At 39.5% G+C, this 21,979-nt stretch overlaps 1 protein-coding gene across 1 annotated transcript in view; it reads right to left on the bottom strand.

The window, feature by feature from the left end:
* Nucleotides 1-737: 737 nt before the first annotated feature.
* BACH1 (BTB domain and CNC homolog 1) overlaps nucleotides 738-21,979 on the bottom strand; it is a 34,216-nt gene continuing 12,974 nt past the window's right edge. Inside the window, exons 2-5 of the mRNA XM_037525043.2 lie at nucleotides 12,648-12,941; nucleotides 9,861-11,204; nucleotides 8,164-8,370; nucleotides 738-4,317 (exon numbers count right to left, since the gene is read on the bottom strand). Coding sequence (XP_037380940.1) covers nucleotides 3,859-4,317; nucleotides 8,164-8,370; nucleotides 9,861-11,204; nucleotides 12,648-12,881 — 2,244 coding nt within the window. The 5' untranslated portion in view covers nucleotides 12,882-12,941 and the 3' untranslated portion in view covers nucleotides 738-3,858. The remainder of the gene's footprint in view (nucleotides 4,318-8,163; nucleotides 8,371-9,860; nucleotides 11,205-12,647; nucleotides 12,942-21,979) is intronic.

Raw genomic sequence — 21,979 nt, forward strand, 5'->3', positions numbered from 1 at the left:
TCCCCTGCCTTGTTGCCTCCTCTGACCAGACACAATTATGCTGACTCTGGAAACCTCAAAGTCTTGTGAAATTTCACTTCTTACTCCTTCTACTTTGAATGCTCACAGCTAGCACCCTGCCTCATGAGAGCCTCTTTTTCCAGGTCTTGATTCCATGGTGGGTCTGGGTATCTCAATCTCGGCACAGTTGCTATGTTGGGTGTATAAATCTTTGTTGCAAAGACTGCCCTGTGCATTATAGGTTTGGCGAATCCCTGGCATCTACCCGATATCCTGCCCCCACTATTTCTGTCTCTGGAAATTGCCAAATGTCACCTGGGATGCAAAATCGCCACCTACTGAGTCACTACACTAGACCCAAACCACACTCTGGATAGCCAGTGGCTGGGCAGCTGCTCAAAGCCAGGCTACAAGCACCTAATTAGGTGACTGTGGCATGCTAGAGTCCTGCCCACAGGTTTTTAACAGAAAAGGACTGATACAGTACCCCTCAAAGTCTCAACCAATGACTGAAATTAACTAAATTAAAGCAAGGTTAAAATCTGAGCTTTCTTAAACATGAGTGCTAGGATTTAATTTTTTCTGGCAGGCCTGACGATCAATTAAAGAAAGATCCCCTTATATAAACGCCAGTCATAATGATTATTGATCAAAAAGACTGAAATCCATAAATTTACATGAGGTGAGAAAATGGAAATGGCATGTACAATTCTATTCAATTAGAAAAGAAAGTTTAGAGAATTTTTTTTACTGTCATTTTATTACCAACATCTAACATGTATAGTTTTACTACATCTGGAAAAGTACATGAAGAAGAAAATGTCAATTAAATACCAGTAAAGTTTAGTTTCAATGAAACATGATCTTAAGAGGAGATGGATACATGTTTAGTGGTTTTATTGCATTGTTAGAAAATTATATGAAAGATACAAAAAATAATCAATAATGTTATGTTTATTTTACAATCAGTATGCCACCTTTGACTATTATATGGCTTTAAATCTTCATTCTGAACAACAGATTTCAATGAATAGTTTTTACATGCCTTAATAAAACATTTAAAATATTTACAAATTCAAAATAGATGTTTCTTAACTGAAAAAAAGTTCACCTGAGAATTCATTACAACATTGCCATTTGTTTGCTATTTTTTTCCCAAGTTAATGTGGCCTGAGTGTCCACATGCAACCTGCATCGTCTACTGCATCAAATATATATAATTCTTTATTTAAAATTGGTTAAGCATTGAGCTACATTAAATTGTTATAAAATGGAGAACCAAGATTTATAACCACATTTGCTCTGAATATAACAATTAAATTATTTGCAGTAGTTATAGCATTCAAATAACGAAAAAGAATTTTAAGGTAATGTTATTTTATTGAATGAGACATAATTTTTTTGAAATCGCCAAGCACTGAGAAGACCAATTCATAACATAAGGAAAAAAGATGATGTAAATATGCAATATACAAACTGAAAACCACTTATCCAAAAACGTTGCATGAAGGAAGAGATATACACTGTATACACATAATCCTGTCATTTGTCTTCGGCAGCCTCAAAAACAAAAATCAACTTGAAATAAATTTTCTTAGAAAAAACTTCTTTAGAAGTTAATATTAAAATAGGCATAAATGCGTAATGCTATGCAATATATAGAAAACATCCCCACCTTATGGCCAAAAGACAAAGATAAAAATCTTTTTATCTCTCTGTCCCTCTGTATTACAACTTGAAAATTATGGAGGAATGAGGTAGTGTAGTTACTTGTATTACATGGTGGCTAGTAAAAGTAATGCTATATCGTAAGAAATATTACACTTGGCCAATGAATCAGAGTATCATTAAAATAAACCCATAATGCTAAACTGTATAGAGAGAAAAGTAAAACAAAGGTCTTAAAAACCATATTTAAGTTCTGGAGACAACTAGGTTTTATCATAAAATAGTAAGTAACCTTTCAAAGCAGTTATTTACAGTAGCAATTAAAGCCAAAGATTATTTGACATTTGCACATCCACAAACTGATATGACAAGCAACTGAGTGTACACTGAGGTAGGAAATCAAGGATTCCATTGGCTTGTATGAGATCTTACATCTTGTAAACCAGAAAAAATTTTCATATTATATTTTGAAGTTAAAATTTAAAGGACAAGTATCAAAGAAAACACTACATGGGGAGATACACACACACACACACACACACACACACACTTTTTTATAGTATGGGATGCACTATCATGGAATTATCATTCTCCCTGACAAATTGTTGAGTATACTTATAAAAAGTCTCTAGAAAATAAGCCCAGAAGTCTTTTCTTACAACTAAGTTAATAACCAAGATAACACACAAACCACTGAAAAAATACTAGCACTATCTCCCCTGTTTCCCTCCCATCAAAAAGTGTAACATTTGACAAATTCCTCTGAAATATTAAGTCTGGTCCCATTAGGCTTCAGATCTGTTTCCCACATAGCTACACTGGCCCTTCACTAGACTTAAGACACAATCTCTGTCCCTCTTGGGTATCTGACGTTGGTGCAAAGAAGTACTTCCTAATCCAAGCACTAGAACTACTCCTTTGTACTCTTTAAAACTGGGTTCTGCAAGTGTTTCGCTGAATGTATGCAATTTTTCCTTTTAGCTGTTGAGAAGGGCCACTGCTGTCATTGGATTCTCAAGTCTGTAACACCAGAATGGCTAAGAACTACTACAAAATATTATGGGGTAGATTATAAAATTTTATACCACTTGGTGAAGAGATCAAGCTTAGATCGGATCTCCAAATTCAAGCACACATGGAGAAAGATGAAGTCTCATTCGGTTCACAAAACAGCTGCAGATACATTTTCATCTACAAGAATGCTTTTTAGGGTAGACCATAGGATTTCAGAAATAGGGTGAAAAATGAATTGCCACTCCTAAAAGGAAACACAATTTTCTTTCCCCATGATACCTGGTTTTTTTGTATGGGTGACCTCTAGTGGGAAGGCAAGCAGCTTAGTATTGGAATAAGGACTTCAGAATTCCAGGGAGACCAATGATGCCAATGCATTCACTCATGCCACTGCATCCTGAATGCTATTTCTTCTTCCCAAGGGACAAAAATGTCAGGAAACAGAAAGATCATGATAGACACCGATGTTGCGGAGACTGAAGACCAGAGTTAAAAATATCAGTTTACGCAACCAGAATTTCTAGAAGTCGACACTGAGGAGGACCAGAGCCTCAAACAGCCCCTTACTAGCTAAACCCCAGGAAGTCAGCAGTGACAGTGCAGGCCAACCACCTCTGGTTTTGGTCAGAGCTGAAGAGCAATGCTCTTGGATTCAGGTGTAAAATGATTTTTTCTCTATTTTTCACACTGTCAATATCAAGTTCTACACAAATGTTTCCAAGTAGCCAACGCCTTTCTTCTGAGTAGAAGGGAACCCAATCAGCACTGCTTGGGGGGAAATGCTCTTTCACGCCAGTGAAACAAGTCCGATAGTTAAACTGGGGATGTTTTGCAGATGTTTTAAGCTGTTGTGTGATATGCTGTAGTATTCATTCGCATATTTTGGAAGAGTGGCAAGAATTATTATTAATAGTCATTATTTTTTTAAAACATGACTTTTGAAGCCTTACTATATTTTCACATGGGATTTTTCGGCATCCAGGAGGCAAAATCATTTCTGCATCTCTTTGTGGAAATCAAGAAGTCAGGGTTGACTTCAGAGGAATTCCCTTAACAGCAAACTACTGGGGAGAAAAACACAGTATTGTTAAGAGACAGATGGTTTCCTTTAGGCTTTCAAGACAATGGTGAAACTTCAGTAGAAAAGTGGACGGTGTGAAGGCAGCAAGTGCAAGTTTACTCATCAGTAGTGCACTTATCAGTCATTTGCTGACAGAAATCCGAAATGCCGCCACCCGGCCGACACTGCTCCACCAGTCCAGCCGATTCAGAGGTGGTGCCGGAGGTGGGCCTGGACTCCTGGGCCCGGGGGCAGCCTGCCTCTCGGCTCCCACGGGAGCTGGGGTAGCAGGGGCTCTGCTCTCCAGCAGGCGGCACAGTTGGAGGCCCCTCCGGTAAACTCATAATTGACGGCAATGCCAGGTCAGCATCAGGAGTACTTTTGCCTTTTTCAGAAATTAAAAATGAGAGTGGGCAATCGGAGGCCGAGTACTTGGCGAGTATCTGTATTTGTTCTTGACTCAGAGCTGCTTCTTTGCAGACTTGCTGGCAAAGTCCAGTTAGATTCTGCTTTGTCTCACCCAGAGTCGACAGAATGTGGTCTCTTTCCTTCAACAGACTCTCCTTTTCATTTTGCTGTGAAGGCAGGAAAGAGAACACAATGAGCGGTGTTTATTAGCTTACCAGCATTTCTAAGGTGAGCAAACATTCCTGTCTGCTGTCTTCTCACTAAAAAGCATCACTTGGGATTCTCCTTTTCAACACAATTCAAAAACATACTAAATTCCTCGGCTCCATAATCCCTGATCCAAAACTAGGCCCTAATGTATCTTGGAATTCAGAATTATTCAAATTTTAGAAAAATAATCTGAGTGCCCACATAATTCCTGCAGCAGGGTCTAGGGCACCACACCATTATCAAACATCATTACATTTTTAAATAAAACACAATAAATTAGCAAGTAACACAGATAGTAGGAGAAAGACTCTACACAGACTAATGTCAGTTTGGGTCAGTTACTTTGGCCAGGAATTTGTGACAAACTTGCAGGATTTTCAGAGCGTTTTTGAATATGTGGATTGCAGATAAACAAGTCTGGACTTGACATTCTGAATGGAATACAACAAAACAGTACAGTGCTCATAATTCATATAACTCAAATTATTAAGTCTAATAATGACTAACATTTGTTGAACATTTACTTTATGCCAGATATTGTGCTAAGTTTTTTTAATACATGACCTCAACAAAGTTATCCACACAAAGACTGTTGACTTAAGTTTGTTTTACAATTAAAAAAAAAAAAAAAACAATTATAAACCAGAGACATGCTGCAGGGGAGGAGGCGGGAGAGGGATCAGAGGGAGGGAGGAGGAGCTCAGGGGACTGAGGTGATGGTACATGGGTGCACTGGTGAAGGAAACTCTATGGGGACTACACCTGAGGAGGGGGGAAGAAATTATTGTTTAAAGATGAACAATGATATAAAAATATATATATAAATTAACATTTTAAAAAAGTAAAGAAAACCAACAAAAAAATTAAGGTCATTTTATGTTGTTTTTTGACATGTAAACATATTTAATAGCATGAAATGGGTTTAATACAGGAGCCCAGAGTCAGAAAACTAGTGGGTGATTACTACAGTGTGGAGAACTGGCGGGGGGGGAGCTGGCTGTATGTTACTATTTTCTTGTTATCAATATTCACTTTTAACCCCTTCTGAAAAGTGTATCACAGCATTTACAGAAGTTTGCCCGGTTTCTGCCCTCCTGTCCACCATCACTTGCTGCTGCTAACACCCTGTCTTCTTCCATCCTTGTCCCGCCTCATCCTTCCTGCTCTCCCACTGCATGCTTCAAATCTAGCGTGAGCTAGAAAACAAATAACCGAGCTGCTTTTAAGGACAGAGTAACTAAATGTTGATAGAAGGTCAAAGGCTTTTCTTGTGAAATTTATGACAACTCTCTTTGTTCTGCAGAGCCAAGGTTGCCAGTTAACATTTAGATTGTTTATTTCAGAATGAAAATCTACAAATGCCATCCTTTAAATATTATTTTCTGTAACAAAAACAGCTAAAATGGCAAGAGAAAATTTGCTTTGTATATAAAAATACTGTCACTTTTAAAGTTTTTCTACAAAACTGTAAATCCAACTATTAGTAGCTTTTTAATGTTTTACTTTTTCTAGTATTTGAAACAATGTGATATGAATATAAAGTTCTAAGCTTTTATATTGCAAGGTATTCTCCCATTTATTCAGATTTTTATACAAATATTCTGTTTTGAAAAAAATAGGCTATAGGGTAAGAACATGCTTGTGTGTGTGGGTGTGTGTGTATACATGTGCTTGAATAAATAAAACAAGATCATGTCCAGTAAGTATATTTTCCTTGCAGAAAGTTTGCCAGTTGTAGGTTTCTGATAAAACGAGTCTGCAAATACCTAGTGGGTAAAGAATAGTGCCAACCTCACCAGAAAAGAAATACAATTAATGCGATCAGCACCAACTTCTAATCAAATAAGAATAAAAATAAAGCTTCCAGAAGAAGTGAAAAATATTCCTCAGTCACAATAATATGCAGCCATGTACTCCTCTGTCAAAGTTGGGAAGAATTTCTGTTCTACACAGCAACAGCAAACTTTCAAGAGTCAGCTGGTCTTTTAAGTATGATTAAGCAAAAGAATAAATATTTGAGCTTCTCCCAGAAATTAGAACTGTTATTTAAACTACAGATACTACGAAGACTACAAATGTTTTATAACTTCTGTATTTTCAGATAAACATCAATATGATTACAAGAATTTCTCACTGCTCCTGCTGCACTAAGCAAAGGGTGACACGAGCATACCCTTCAGTACACCCCAGACCAGATGGCTTCTTTACAACCAACTGAAACCAATAAGCACAGCCTTGGAACGCTATGTTCTACCACAATCATTTCTATAAATTAAATGCTCCCATCTGTTCCCTTTTGTACTTGAAGCTAACTTCTACATAGCTGGGTTCCTAGGCAGTTAGCTGATTTTTCCATTTTATTCTGATTTTAAAACACAAATTTTCCTTCAGCAGCACTCAGTTTAATAATTGGCAATTAAAGTGATTGAACTCAGTCACTCCATGGCATCATTAGATACGATCTACCAGCATTAGAGACACAGCATCGCTGTGTTCCCAAATCTACAACCAGTGTCCCACTACATACTTCTACAATTTAATTTTCTTGTAATGCAAGTAGAAAACTGTCAGGAACCCAAGGGAATCTTCTCTCTCAGCTCATCTCTGTGCACACCACACCACAGACTGGCTTTGAATGCCACTCAGTGCCCACAGTGAAAATGTCTGCAGCACCATTTCCCAAGTAGTTTCACCGTCCCGCAGGTAAAGGCAATTTTCTGGGTATTTTTTAATTGCCAGTCAATGTTCATGCTTGAAAATTTGCTACAATCACAATTTCAAACTTTCACTAATAATTAACAAAGACACAAAACAGAACATTCAAGGATTATTTTCAGTAATTCTAGGCACTTTCCCTGTTGTGTCTGGTCAAAGTTTTAGTTTCAGTTGGCCTGCCTATCACAGTTGTCTTTCTCATCTAACACTTCCTTCCAATGACCACTAGTGGAAAAGAGAAGCATGAGCACAAATTAATCCATTTTTTTTTAACTAATTTGTGTTTTCATATTGGAACAGAAAATAAAACTCAATAAAGTAAGCATTCCTCTCACTTCTCATCTTCAAATTTTCCATCCATATCAGCATGTGAATTTTTTCCCTTAGACAAAAGATACCAGCTGGTTTGTTTGTTTTGGTGTCAACAGAAACAAGTTACTTAAGTCTACAGTTCATTTAAACTAACAACCATTAGCTTTACATACATCAAACAAATCACTTAATCAATCTTCAGCCAGGGAGCTACCCACATGGCGCAGCAGACCTCTCCTGACTCGCCTGCTGCTCCCCTCAGCAGTGTATTTCAATCTGCCGTTCTGTTCCCTGCTCTGTCTCTGGTGAATCCTCACCCTCCACACCTTTGGCCTGTACCCCAGCTCTTGTATGAAAAATAAATAAATCTTTTTTTTTAAAAAGTGCTTTAAATTTCATTATTCTTCACTCAACTGTAAAATTAGCCTTAATTTGTATATCATTAAAAAAAGAAGCACCCAGAAGCAGTATACAGTACATTGTGCTAAATATGTAGAATATTTACACATAAGTAAAATAGTCTACAGGGACTCAATTTTTTTATTTTCTAAGTTTTCTGAAAATGCCGTATGATTTGCTTTCTTAAAATAGTAACTGGCAATTTTTTTAAATTAATGCATAACTGAATATTATACCTGTTTAGGAATTGAAATCGCTATCTCCTCTACAAAAGACAAGGAAATGAGGGGGAGGGGGGGAGGAAAGGAAGAAGAAATTCAAAAAAAAAAAAAAAAAAAAGAGGTGGAATTTTAACAAGAAGAAACTTGTATGTTTACCAGTTTCTCGATCTCTGACTCAAGATTCTGTATACAATCAAGCTTTCTCTTGCGACAGCGCTGCGCGGCAATTCTGTTTTTACTTCTTCTTCGAATATCATGGATACAATCCAGTTGTTCTGGAGTCAGCTTGTGCATTTTCAACAATGATTGAAAATCATTTCGAGAGAGTGAAATTATTCTTTGAGCATTAAATGGCAGTTTTACCTGGGACATGAAATAAATAATAATTATTGCTATATTTTGTAGTTATACTTAAGTCTAAGAAGAGGAACATCTACGCTCCCCACAGAACTCTGTTAGACTTTTTTTTAAAATAAGATCTCTAATTCCAATTTCTAGTGTGCCTTGAAATTAAAACTGATAATTTAAATGCTTTTGATTTAAAAATATTCTAAATAAAGCCTCTTTTGAAGGAAAAAATTCATCTTATTCTTTGATATTACTGTGTTAATACTGATACAATTACTAGAGTAAGTCATTTCTAAAATATTTGTCAGGAAAATGGTAGTTTCACACAACTTATTTTAAAAACAACACATTTCAGTAGCTAATGTAGACCAGGAAAACTTTAATGAAGATGCTAAATTCATTTTCAACATACTTGTATTTGAAAAAAGGAGGACATAATTTTTTTTAATAAAAAAATTGTGAGATAGCTTAATGTTAATTCTTAAAAATGCAAATGGGACACTGGTCAGTTTCCCTGACAGCCAGCTTAATTTGTCTTTCAAACTTATAGGAACTAGTTACACAAAATGTTTTTAAATTGTTTAAATGTATTTTAAAGAATCTTTTCATAATCTCAAACCCAGTCTCGATAAATGGCATACCAAAATCTATAGCTATAACCCATGCGCATATATTACTTTTTAAATTAAATCACCAGTCACCTCTGTCCAAAGTCAAAGAGAAGAGCATCTTTTTGAAATGCTACAGAACTAACAAGCCCTATTATCAGAATCATACGAATACTGGAATGATAATACTGCTTTACCAAGAAATCAGCTACTCAATATTTTTGTTCACAAAGTACACAGATCAAACTTACTATGATTAATACCAAACCAACTATATGTAATCCATGCTAAATTATTAATACTCATTAATAGTTGAAATAACTAATCTGAAAAGTTAATGTCCATGAAAACTAATGTAAAGAAAACTTGGCATCAGGGCCTCCCCTGGTGGCGCAGCAGTTGAGCGCTGGGCTGTGAAGCTGCGAAGCTGTCCGCAGCCTCTGCAGCGCCTCTTTGATCCCCGGCTGCCAGCGAGGGTCCCACATGGCGCGCAGACCTCTCCTGCTACCCGCTGCTCCCCTCAGCAGTGTATTTCGTCGGTCTGCCTGTTCTCTTCCCCGCTCTGGCTCTGGTGCATTCTCTCACCCTCCCACGCTTTTGACTGTACCCAGTGCTTGTTTAAATGAATAAATCTTTTAAAAAAAGAAAACTTGGCATTCAGAAGCCACAACTAGTCATGGTTAGGGTAAGTACACCTCACTGAGGCGCACGGACACAGAAGTGCTTCATGCTTCATCACACTCCTCTGGTGTGATTGATGGTTTTGTAACTGTGTGTGGGTCTCCTCCCTGCTCCAGTCTGCTCACAGGCCTCACTGTGCACCAGGAGCTGACATGGAGCACAGCGCAATTCAAGATATAAAACAATGGCTTAACAATACACACATTTTCTCCTCACCTCACATTCTTGTTCTCTGGCAGAACAGGATTCACTGTCTCCTTCTGTGTCTGTCTCAGAGTCATCTCCCAAGCTTATCACACAAGTATATGGACAAGGTTCTGGCTGGGGTGCAGAACTATAATCATCATTTCCAATTTCCAAACTGCTTGAACAGCCTTCGGTACTCAGAGTACTTATAAAAGGGCAGTTGACAGAACTCAACGTTGTGAAAGTCCTCTGACCTGGTTCTGGGCTCTCGCTAATCCTGATACCTAACCAGGGACACTCAGACCGCTTCTGTGAGGAGATCTGCTCTAAACCATCTTTGGCAGCAGCAGGCGATAACTGCATTGGGCAAGGTGAGTCCGTGCTGCAAATGTCACTCCAGAAGCCTTTCGCCAGGTGTTCCGCCACCTCTCGCTCCACGCTACTCCGATCACTGGAAGCAAGGCTGCTATCTTCCCGGGGGCCAGAGTCAGATTTCAAATGTAAATCTTGATTTTCACCCAATATCTTCTCTTCTCGAACATCTGTACCTGACAAAGGCTTTTCTGTTAACACTGCTGTGTTCTGCATGCCAGCAAAATTCAAGTCATCATATTGGTCGTATGTGTGTAAAAGAGACAGAGAATAGAGTCCAGAAGGTTCTGCAGAAGGATTGTAGGGGAGTGGAGCCACCTCGGTTTTCTCTGCTGGGCACTGAGAAGCAGGATCTTTCTTGTTGGTTTCTTCATGTTCCATTGCCAACTTACTTTCTTTGCATTTTAAAATCACCTGCAAATCTGCACAGTGCTGGACTCCTCCTAGGCATTCATTTTCAGATGTCTCAAGGGGCTGAACAGAAGCGTGAACATCTTTGACACTGGATTCCACAGTACGAACTCTGTCAGTTCCAAATGCTTTTTGGAATTTTCTGTATTTGGGACATAAAGATGGCAAAGCCAGAGCAGCATCCTTTTCTAAGCACATGGATTCACATGTTTGGCTGGCACTGTCTTGTAAAGGAGGCGATACCTTTACATTTCCTTGATACCTGTAGAGTTTACAATGGGGCATCTGAACATTTTTATTTTCCAAAAATTCCTCTACTTCATCAATTTCTAAATCCCTCTGGTCCAAAAGTGAAATTTTAAGGTCTGTTTTCTGACAGTGTGATGGGAAGCATTTTTTTCCTGAGCATTTCTGCTGGTCTGTGGTGGCGTCCAAAAACTTGAACTTGAGAAACTGAAAGCATGATTCCTCAATGTCACGTACACCTAAAAATTCCACACACTTGCACACTTCATCCACATTGTCCTTACTTAAAAACAGTTTAGCAGTGTAGGCAAACTGAATTAAAGGTTCAAATCCTTTCACTGTCACCTGTTAACGTACAAAATAAAAATAAGTGCATTATTACAAGAGAAGTAGAAGGGGAAAAAGGAAACAAGTAACTTATGCGTAAAAATTGCAAAACAGGTATTTCAATTTGGTAAGAAAAAATATTCTAGGAAATGTAAAGCTAAGAAAGGCTAGAAAAGCATGTTTATCACACCCGAGTCATCAGGACCACACCCTCAACTTTATAGATTCCTCTCTGAAGGACACCTGAATTACCGCTGACTCACAGGAAATAAAGACAAACATTACCATAATTTTCCCACATTAGCTGAACTAAATCATCTGTGCAACACTTACATGGGCAAGCACCAGGTGTCCTGTGCCACTTCGGCTGCATGTGGTCACTATGTACCAACAACCAATGGCATTAAACTACAAGAGTGAAGCGTTCAAGGATAAAGAACAATGTACCTTAACCACTTAGAAAGTAGTCCTGACCCACACACAGTAGTAAATGCATGGTAAGCATTATCTTTACTTCATGCCGAAAATCTCTCAAAAAATTTTTGAAGATTCAGATTTATGGGTCTCCTTGTGGCCTAAGTCTCAGCACTGTTACCACCACGGCCTGAGTTCGATTCCTGGCCAGGGAGCTAACCCTCTCCTGTCTCGCCCGCTGGTCCCCTCAGCAGTGTATTTCAGTAGATCTGCCTGTTCTGCTCCCCACTCTGTCTCTGACGAATCCTCTCATTCCCCGCACCTCTGGCCTGCACCCTAGTACTTCTACACAAAAATAAATAAAAATTTTTTTAAAAAAGACTCAGATTTAAAAAGTGATCTAAGTGAAGATCTAAAACCATGGCACATGTTGTTTTAGCAAAGATTCATGGCCTCTCAGCAACAAAACCTGCAAGCAGAAACTTGTGCATCTACATGGAATCTGCCTGTGCAAAGAGGGGGGCAAACAGCCTCATCAGTGCAGGAAAGCCTCATTCTGGGGGAAAAATACAAAATTATTTTAAAATACCGAGTATTTCCTAAAAAGATTGATGGAGATTTTCCTGTGTGATCTTCTTATTAAGTATGCTAAGCACCGAGTTCTTAACTAACTTTAAAATGGGGTGTTCATACACTGCTGGTGGGAATGTAGCAGTCACTCTGAAAAGCAGTGTGGCAGCTTCTTATAAAACTTAACACACAACTGCCATATACCCCAATAATTGCTGGCCTTTTGTAACTTCTGGTCTTTTGAAACTCCTGGTCTTTTGTCATTTTAAATAATTTTATAATCTTCAATAATTTTATATGGGCAATGTCATAATTCCTATGAAAAAAGTTAATGTGCTGTTGCAGAACCAGGGAACTGCTCCCCAGTCTCGTGACAAGGAGAGTATTTCATTTTTAACTATAATCCACAAGCGAGCCGAGTGAGTTCAATTCGACTGAAACCACAACAGTCTCCAGAAACACAGATGTCCTCCTCACCTCCTGGGGTAGAGGAATGTGAAGCTCTGCCTTCTCCTGGCCTATGATCTTCGAGTGGAAGTAGCTGCTGCATGCCGCCAGCACGGACCGGTGGGCGCGGAACCGCTGGCCCTCCACAAGGACAGTGACGTCACACAGCACGTCCTTCTTCCGCTGGTCATCAAGGCTGAGCAAGACGTTGGTGCTGTGCACTGAAGACTCATAGGCAAAAACGGCACTCTCGCTCAAAGACATTCTGCGTGGCCAGGGGTGTCGGGCAGTGCAGTGCAAGCATGCTTCTGATCGTCATCAAACCTGCGGAGACACGTGCCAGATCTTACTTCACTAAAATCTTGTTCAAAATGTTTTTTAAAATGAAATACTCATTTTAATAAAATACTCATCGTGAAAACATAAGGTTTTAAAATAACCTGGAACCACTTATTCAATTTACCACATTGAAAATAGGTTCTTGACATCAGTTTTTTAACAAATTTTAGGAACAAAGATTCTCAGGGTAGCAGAAGAAAGAACTATTTCTTTTCTTTTCTTTCTTTTTTTTTTTTTTTTGGTGGGACCCTCGCCGGCAGCCGGGGTACGAACCAGCGCTGCAGAGGCTGCGGGCAGCCTCGTAGCCCAGCGCTCAACTGCTGCGCCACCAGGGGAGGCCCGAAGAAAGAATTATTTCAACCAAGAAATTTGTGGCTCTCTGAGACAGTTCATCTCAACAAAACACCTCCAATGAGCAAATTTATGGAGCCAGGAAATTTCTAGGTGATCGCCTAATCCTGTCACCTTAAGACAAGTTATAATGAGCATGTGTGTGCTCAAGTGTGTATGCGTGTGGGATGTGTGAGTGGTTCACCAGAGGTCATTCCATGGAAGAGAACCAGAGAGTGGAAGAGGCATGTGGCAGTCCATCACATGCTGTGCCCCAATAACCCCCACAACTAACAGCTGGTAGGGTGATTTGGTGCCTCATAACGAGGGCGACAGTCTACAATAAAGTTCCTCCAACACAAAGAAGAAAATAACTCAAATGTGTCAGTCCAGATCTCAGTAATGAGTCTTTTTATATAACAAGCCTTAGGTTACACTGTAAAATATGGGCAACAAGTGAAACAACCTCATCATTAAAAACATGGTTTAGCACACATAGAAACCCTTGTTTTCTCAAAATGTTAAAACATTAAGATAAAGTTACCAAAAATTCATTTTTTAAAAATACATACAAGCATGTAGTAGCCGCCAAACATTTTGGGATCACATACGCACTAGAACAAAAAAAAAAGGATAGTACAATATATGTGTGTTTATTTTAGACACGCACTACTATTCTTCTATGTTTCATGTTATAAAATATGGGGCAGCTGAAAGTACGAAGTGAAAAGAGAAGTTGTAGAACTTTCTTCGGACACTGATGGTCAATGATTACCCTTCTAAGGTGAGTATGTGCACCCCACGGTGGCTATCACTCAAGGGGGACTGAGAAGTCCCTCACAGCTATCACCCCTGTGTCCTTTACTTTTGGTCTTCCGCCACCTTACTCACTGCCTGAAACATATGAAATGTTCTGTGACTTAGTAGCTATCACTACTTTCTGATCCGCCATACTCCAAGTAGAAATGAAAAGTGAAGTCAAGTTCAGACAGACCATGCCCAGATCATGGATGAATTTCCACCCAAAATACAGGTTATTTCAGTCACAAATACATTAAATGCATCTATAAAGCCCCTTCTGTTTAGGTGCTCATTTTTAAAGTGTTCAACATAGCTGAAATGTCAAGTTCCTCAGGAGCAGTCAATGAAAATGAAGCCTCTTAACACATACTCAAACGCTTCCCAAAGTTAAAGATGGCAGCCTTGCAGCTGCTGATTCAGCATACCACATGAAATCACGGCAACTTCAAAATCCTACCAGTAATTCAACTATTAGGTTGTGCCCACATAAATAATGATAAATTCCTTTTAACAACTGGTCTTAATATTTCAATTATCAACACAAGAAATTATTATTAGGAATACCTGGTAGCAACCATCATTCCAAAAATTGATATACCTTGTATGTGGGGGGTCTCTCACAGACCACTGTTCTCTACTCAGGGCATCCTCCAGACAAGCAGGACTAAACAGGTGGCCACTTGCCTTCACTGTCTGTACCCGAGTCCCCCACCTGCTATTCTCTTCTGGCCTCCGGCTTTCAAACACTTAAAACTACACTACTCTTAACTTTCACATCTGGTTATTCTGCAGAACCAGGAAAAACTGGAAACAAGCAGACAGGCATTACTAAAAATTAATGGAGTGCAATTTCAGGGTTTCAGCATGGCTTACTGATTCTTTTGCATGTCCTTGTCGCCCATTCTCCACAACAGTTCCAAGTGGCCACCTTTCTCTTCAATCATGTCTCCCCCATCATAACTGGATCCAATCTCAGAAAATACACCCTCTTACCACCTCTACGAGGTTCATTATGTTGAACACAATCCATTAGTGTCTGCTCTTGATAACATAAGCATCCCTGCTTCTTTGGGATCTTGTACCTTCTCTTAACATCCTCTTTCACACAAATCCAACTGCTGCCTCTATGCTGGCTCCTTCTCACAGGCCTTGATCATAAACATGTTCAAGTCACTTGAGAAACTGCCCTAAAAATACTACTAACAGCAAACTTAAGCTCCACTTTTGCACCAGGCACTGAGCTGCGTGCCAGATACAGCTACTCGCATTCACCACCCATAATAACCCTATGACACAGATGCTTTATATCATCCTAGAGAGAGGAAGAAACTGAGGTTCAGTGAGAAGATTTTTGGCCAGGGGGGATTACTACCAAGCATTCAGCTACCATGCCATCTCCAATTAGCATTTGCTGAATGCACAGTATGGAGACTCACTGCAGCATTTTGGAGAACCAGGTATTAAAAGGTTACATATGCGTGTAAGAAAATGAGTCTCATAAAAGTCAAAACAAATGATCTGCACCTGAACCTCAGAAAGAGAAGGACGCTGGCCTTCAACACTGGAACGTAAAGGTTCTTTGGATCCCAGGGGGACTTTAGCAAAAACAATGACCATACCCTCATTCCAGAGCTGCCGTTAGCACATATACATGCCTCTGTGGCCCACTGCTACCAGTCGGCTCGTTACCTAAAATTCCAAAGAGAAACCATTCTTGGCTCAACCTGCCTGCTTAGATAGTTTTAGGTGATAGAGCTTGTCATAGGTTCTCAGTTTATAGATTTGCTGTCCATGGGTGAGACATCAACCCAAGTCCCTTTAGCTGCAGCTGAGAAAAGCCAGAGAATCAGATAGTAAACAAACAGCCCAGCAGGAGTGGACTGACCACACGAGCGCCGTGACCGACGCTGCTCCCCTAGAAGCCTGCGGCTTACCCGAACACATCCCACATGGGCCCGGCATTCTGTCTCTGACTCAGCCTTGCTGCCTTGGCCTCCCACTCTGAGACCCGCTCTTCTATCCACATGGCCTTCATTCTAGTCAAGCCTTCACTGGACAAACACTGCAAGCATTATGCCACGGCTCATAAGTGTACATCTGTACAAATGCAGTTAAAATAAACTGTGAAACAAAAAAAGTTTCACATATCAATGATTTATCCTTGTAAATGCAGAGTACTCTAATTCCTAATCTGTTCTCTTGACAAAAAATTCCAGTCATGATCACTGGAATGGTTGAATCCATTAGCAGTCTCTAATGGACCATCACATCACATAATGAAAACACAAGCCTACTGGCTAACAGCTCAGGGATTAGAATCATAGGATGGTTAGATTCAAATCCCAGCTCTGCTACTTACTAGCTAAATGACCCGGCAAGCTGCTTTAAACCTTGCTGGGTCTCAGTTTCCTCACTTAAACATCAGCAATAAAAACAGCACTTCACTGAATAACGAAGCTTACATGAGATGAGGAGGATAAAGGAGTTCGCACAGATTCTAGCCTAAGCAAACAAATAATAAATATTAGCTATTAATGGTGATGATAACATCAAAAGCCTTAGTCCTTCAAGACCCTTCTTGATTCCCACAAAGTGATTTCTCCCTTAAAGCCCTACAATGGCTTCCAAATTTCTTACCAATTCTAAACCTTCAGCATATCCCTCAGACCCCAGGTTTTCTATCTACTAATCCAGCTTTGTCTCATCTTTACTTCCCAGTCTTGCTGTTCTCCAGTTTTGCCATCCTTCCTTTCTGTCCCACAGTCACCAAGCCCCTTCTGACACAGGGCCTTTGCACATGCTATACTTGCTCCCAGAATTTCCCTTCCTTCAGCTGGCTAATTCCTCAGCACAAATGTCACAACCATGCCCAGTATGCTCTCCGCCAAGTATGTAAGAGGATACCTGGGCCAATACAGGTACTTGCTTCACAATGAATGGCTTGGCACTTTTGGTACAAATCCAAAACCCAGATCATCCATATCTCCCAAACACAGCATAGTCATTTATTCAGATACAAATGTAAACAGCGCCACTCTGCCAAGTGCCCCAGAGGAAAGTCCCTGGATAAGTTTTCCAAAATCACGTGGAGCAAAGGGAGCCCCAAATCATCCCTCAGGGTGCTAAAAGCACACCTGCAAAACAGCTAGCCAAAGGAGAACAAGGCTCGGCAACTACACGCACAGCTGGAACTGCTTTGTCTGAATGAAGACACGCTGGCCGCAGACTCAACGGCATAGGATGCTAGAGACCGTTGTTTTGAAAATTGATTTTCCCAACTCTGCAAACCAAGTAGTTGGTCAGTAATCCATTTTACCAAGTAACTTAGTGACAAAACCAAGTAAGAAAGGCACACAATCTCTGAAATGAAACACTACCTAGGAAACTTTCAGACCCAAAATTCAGTTAATCTATTAACAGCAAATTTAAATTCCTGTTACCCCCGAATTTTTTTTAAATTCTTGGAACTATATATTATTGTTATAATCAAAATAATGGTTTGTTGACCTTAGCAAATTGCTGATTCATTCTATAATGCTGATAAAGGATGAGCAGGCATGTTGAAGCTTCCTCTACCTCATTTTAGAAATAACTTCTGCTATCTGCTCAATAAACACAACTTAGTACAAGTACCACAAGTTTTTGTTTTTAAGACTGTGAAGAAGATAAAACAAGATGCTGTTTCTTTAACACATTTTAAACTTTATAAGGATAATTTACTTTTAAAAAAACTTTTAAAAGACTGAGGTGATACTAATCGTGAAACCATGTCTACAATGCTTTGTAACAGAAATTCAAAAGAGAACTGTATTCCAACAATAACTGAGGAGGAAATTCCACATGTACAACAGTGCTAGAATTTCATTCACAAGTGTCACAGCTGCGTTATTTAATTCTCAATATAAAAGAGCATACAAAATAAGCTAACATCGAAGACTCGTACAAAAGGCGGCCATCCACACGTCCTTTTTCTTCACTGAACTATGACGAATGTTCTTCCTACAAGTGCTTGCCTTCACCACACAACAGACTAGGTGCCATGAAAACACAAATGAAAGACAGTGCCTCCATTCAAAAACATAACCTAGAGATGAAAATGGTGTCTATTTATTTGTAGTAATTCTTCAAGCAACAAATGTAATCATAATATTCAACTAATGAGGGCAATTATTCCCAAAACAGCTCTGCTAGCCAAGGATATGTGTGTGTGTGAGGGCTAAGTGCTTAATAACCCTGACATGAGAAATGGCACAGTAGGAAACTATCTTGGCCTTATATATTAAAGTCTTTTAAAACCATGACTTTTCCTGTTAGCATTCCCAGTTTTGCAGGAATGTTTCAAAGTCTGTGGGAATTGAAATCAGTCAATAATTTAAACCACCATCTTCCCAGCCCTCTAAGACTTGACACCTGGCAGGAAGAGTCAACAAGAATAACTAAGTAACCAAGACTTGCTTTTTTCTTTGCTCTTTTGCAGAGCTTAAATAGCACACTTATTTAAACATCCTATCTCTTAATCACATTTGCTAAATCCATTGCTCTCAATCTTATGAAAAGTCCTTAGCGTAACTGCATAAAGTAGATGGATGAACAGATCAAAAAAGCCAAATGAAAATGGAAAATAAAAGCTTGAATTAAAGTAAATAGCAGAGTGTTTACAGGAGCATCAAAAACAATGGGATTGTTTACTAAGGACTTTTTATCATTTACATCATTTATCTTTTACAATGATAAAATGGGAAAATGACTTGTCAATCTATGTTAAAGCAATGTCACTAAAAATGCCATAGATTTTTTTGGGGAGGTTTAAGTTGTTGTTTTTTGTTTTTTTTTTTTTTAAAGATCTTTGGGTTTTCTTTATCACACTATGCAAAGTTCCATACATGAAAAGTTCATTATTTTTTTTCAAATTTACTTTCCATAATATTAAAAATGACCTATTTCATCATGGACCTTTTGCTATATTTACTGGGTTTAATTGAAATCTGAAATCACGATGCCAACTTTGTAATTAGAGACAAGTATAACCATTTAGAGAAGTTTGAAGAAGTTGTTTACAAATTCACCAACTAAGAGGTCAGAAACAAAAGTAAAAAACTTTACTTCCCAAATCAACAATTCCAACTTTGATAATTCTGTTACTAAATAAGTTCAAAATAGCCTGAAAAGGAATAAAGGAAGAATAGGAAATCCAAGCTTCAGAACCAAAAAAGTAACAACAGATGTTAAATCTTCTTACTACAAAGAACTTAAACAATTAAGTTTTTTATTTGCTTAATATATTTGGGAGCCAAGTGATTCTTACTAGGATTGTTATATCTCAAACAGAACATAACTGTGTTATAAAACATGAACTAGCAATTAGAACTGGCCACTACCAGTAACACTTTTTTACTGAATACATATTTTCTGTCATGCGCCTGTCCATTACTATTTTATTAACTTGGTGGTATGGTTTGCATAGAAAGAACTGTATTTAGTTAGAGCATACTATCCAATCATTTTTGACACATATGTGAGTAAAACCACTACCTCAAGATAAAGAAATTTCCATCACTCCTCAAATTCCACGTTCCCTTAAGATCACTCTTTCCGTGTCCCTGGTTCCAGGTAAACAATAATTTGCTATATGTCACTGTAGATTACTGTGTATTTTCTGTGATTTTTATATGAACAGAATCATGGTTTTGGGTTTCTTGTGTACCTCAGGTGTTTTCTATTTTTTACTGCTGAGTAATATCCCATAGCATGGATATACTACCATTTATTGATTTAATTAACTGCAATGGACTATTGTAATAAAGATTGGCAGTTCCACTGTTTCCATATGGGGATTACTGTAATAAGCTTTCAAAACATCTGCATGGAAATATACTTCATTTTCTCTTGGGTAAATACATACCTGAGAGTGGAAGAGCTGACTGATATTGTAGGTGTATGTTTAGCTTCTTAGAAACTGCTAAACAGTTTTCCAAAACAATTATCATTCCACATGGCTTCTAATAATTTATAAAGAGTCCAGTTGTTTAATCCAATTATTTACACTTATCAAACTGGTGGTAATATTTAACGGAAAAAGGCTACTTAAATTCAAGGCCAGAAAAAAACTAAAAGAACTCAAGTTAGGGATTAAACTGCTGAAGTTCATGTTTGAGGCCACGTTTGGGTCAAAACCACACCCACAAAAGCCGTATGCGCGGAAAAAAAAAACTTTTCAATACGTGAAACAAAGAGTTTCACTGCGAGTCCTGCAGACCTAATGCGCTTTTATGGTGACCAATGCAAGAAAAATTACTTTGGGCTGGTCAACCACGGGTGAAACTTGCAAAGCACATTGGGCGCCAAGCTGTTATAGAGCAACCCCGATATTAAACGGGTTCCTGGCTGTGGGTCCTCACCCGCGCGCTTTAAAGGGACTTATGAATACTACAGGCACACACAAAAGGTTAATAAAAGGTTTATTTACAAGAGAAAAGGAAATAAGGAAAATGTACAACTCAGGGAGAAAATAGGGAAATAAAGTCTTTAATGCGTCCTACCCGATCCGACGACCTGGAAACCCCAAAGTCACTCTCAGAGCTAGACGGACGCCGCGAGCTGGCCGAGGGCCCCAAAATGGAGAGAGCCCCCAAAGCCCACGTGTCTGCCTTTTGTATCCACCTGGCTGCTTAAACCCCACCCTCAGGTCCCAGCCACCTTCCCTTTGGTGGTGATGGGATTTGGAGTTTACAGTGTCTTTGACTTTGGCCTGGGGTGGGGGTGGAGTCCACAAAGCCTGTATGGAATTAGCTTTGGGACATCCTTTTCCCCCTAACAGTACTGTTGTTACAGTACAGGGAGAGGGGCAGCCCAAACCCCGCAAACCTGCCTATTTTAAATGGGTTCTGCCATCCGCCGCATCAACACAAAACATAGGAGACTTTAATGGGAAGGAACTTTAATAAAACTAGGAAACAATACAGGTAAGGCAAAGAGTCTAGTTTCTAAATGAAGCACCCAAAGTTACCCGTCCTCTCGTGGGTAAAACTCCATCCATATGGGAATGGCCCAGAGCAAGGCCCCAAAGCCTGCCACAAGTCTAAAGCATCCTCCAGTGGGGACCCCATAGAAAAGGGTTAGAAACAACCAGACAAGCCCGGAAGGAAAAGAGCAAAATCAACATCAAGATAAAGGCTGCCATTGTCACCACCCCACGGGTCTCACCCACATCTGTGTCACCCAGTCCACGACCAAAAGACAAGCGCAGTTTCTTCACGTGTCTCTAGGCTCCATGCGCCTCCTCCAGGTCTCCTGGCTCCATCCTGCTCCTTCCTCAGTCTCTTCTGCAGCTTCTCCTCTCCCTGCTCAGCTCCACCCTCCCTTGGGTGGGGCAGGGAACTTCCCCCTTTCCTGGGGACCACCCTGTTACAATGTCAATCTTTATTATCTTGGCTACCTTAATTAATATAGAGTGTATCTCGCTGTGGTTTTAATTTGCATTTCCTGCTGACTGATGTTGAGCGTCTTTGCATGTGTTAACTGGCCATTTGTACATCTTTTCTTGTGAAAAGTCTATTCAATTCTACTACCCGTTTTTAATTGGGCTGTTTCCTTCTTACTCTTGAGTTGCAAAAGCCAGTAGAATTTTGTTTTTTTGTTTTTTTAAATAGAGGCATGTTTTATTTATTTATTTGTTTGTTTGTTTGTTTATTTACACAAGCACTGGGTACAGTCAGAAGCGCGGGAGGGTGAGAGAATTCACCAGAGCCAGAGCGGGGAGCACAGCAGGCAGAAGGACCGAAGTACACAGCTGAGGGGAGCAGCGGGCGGCAGGAGAGGTCTGCGCGCCATGTGGGACCCTCCTCTGGTGGCTGGGGAGCAGCCGGGGATCGAACCGGCGCCGCCGAGGCTGC

The sequence above is a fragment of the Talpa occidentalis genome, unplaced genomic scaffold (assembly GCF_014898055.3).
Source record: "Talpa occidentalis isolate TD23 unplaced genomic scaffold, MPIMG_talOcc4v2.1 talOcc4.4, whole genome shotgun sequence".
NCBI classification, from domain to species: domain Eukaryota; kingdom Metazoa; phylum Chordata; class Mammalia; order Eulipotyphla; family Talpidae; genus Talpa; species Talpa occidentalis.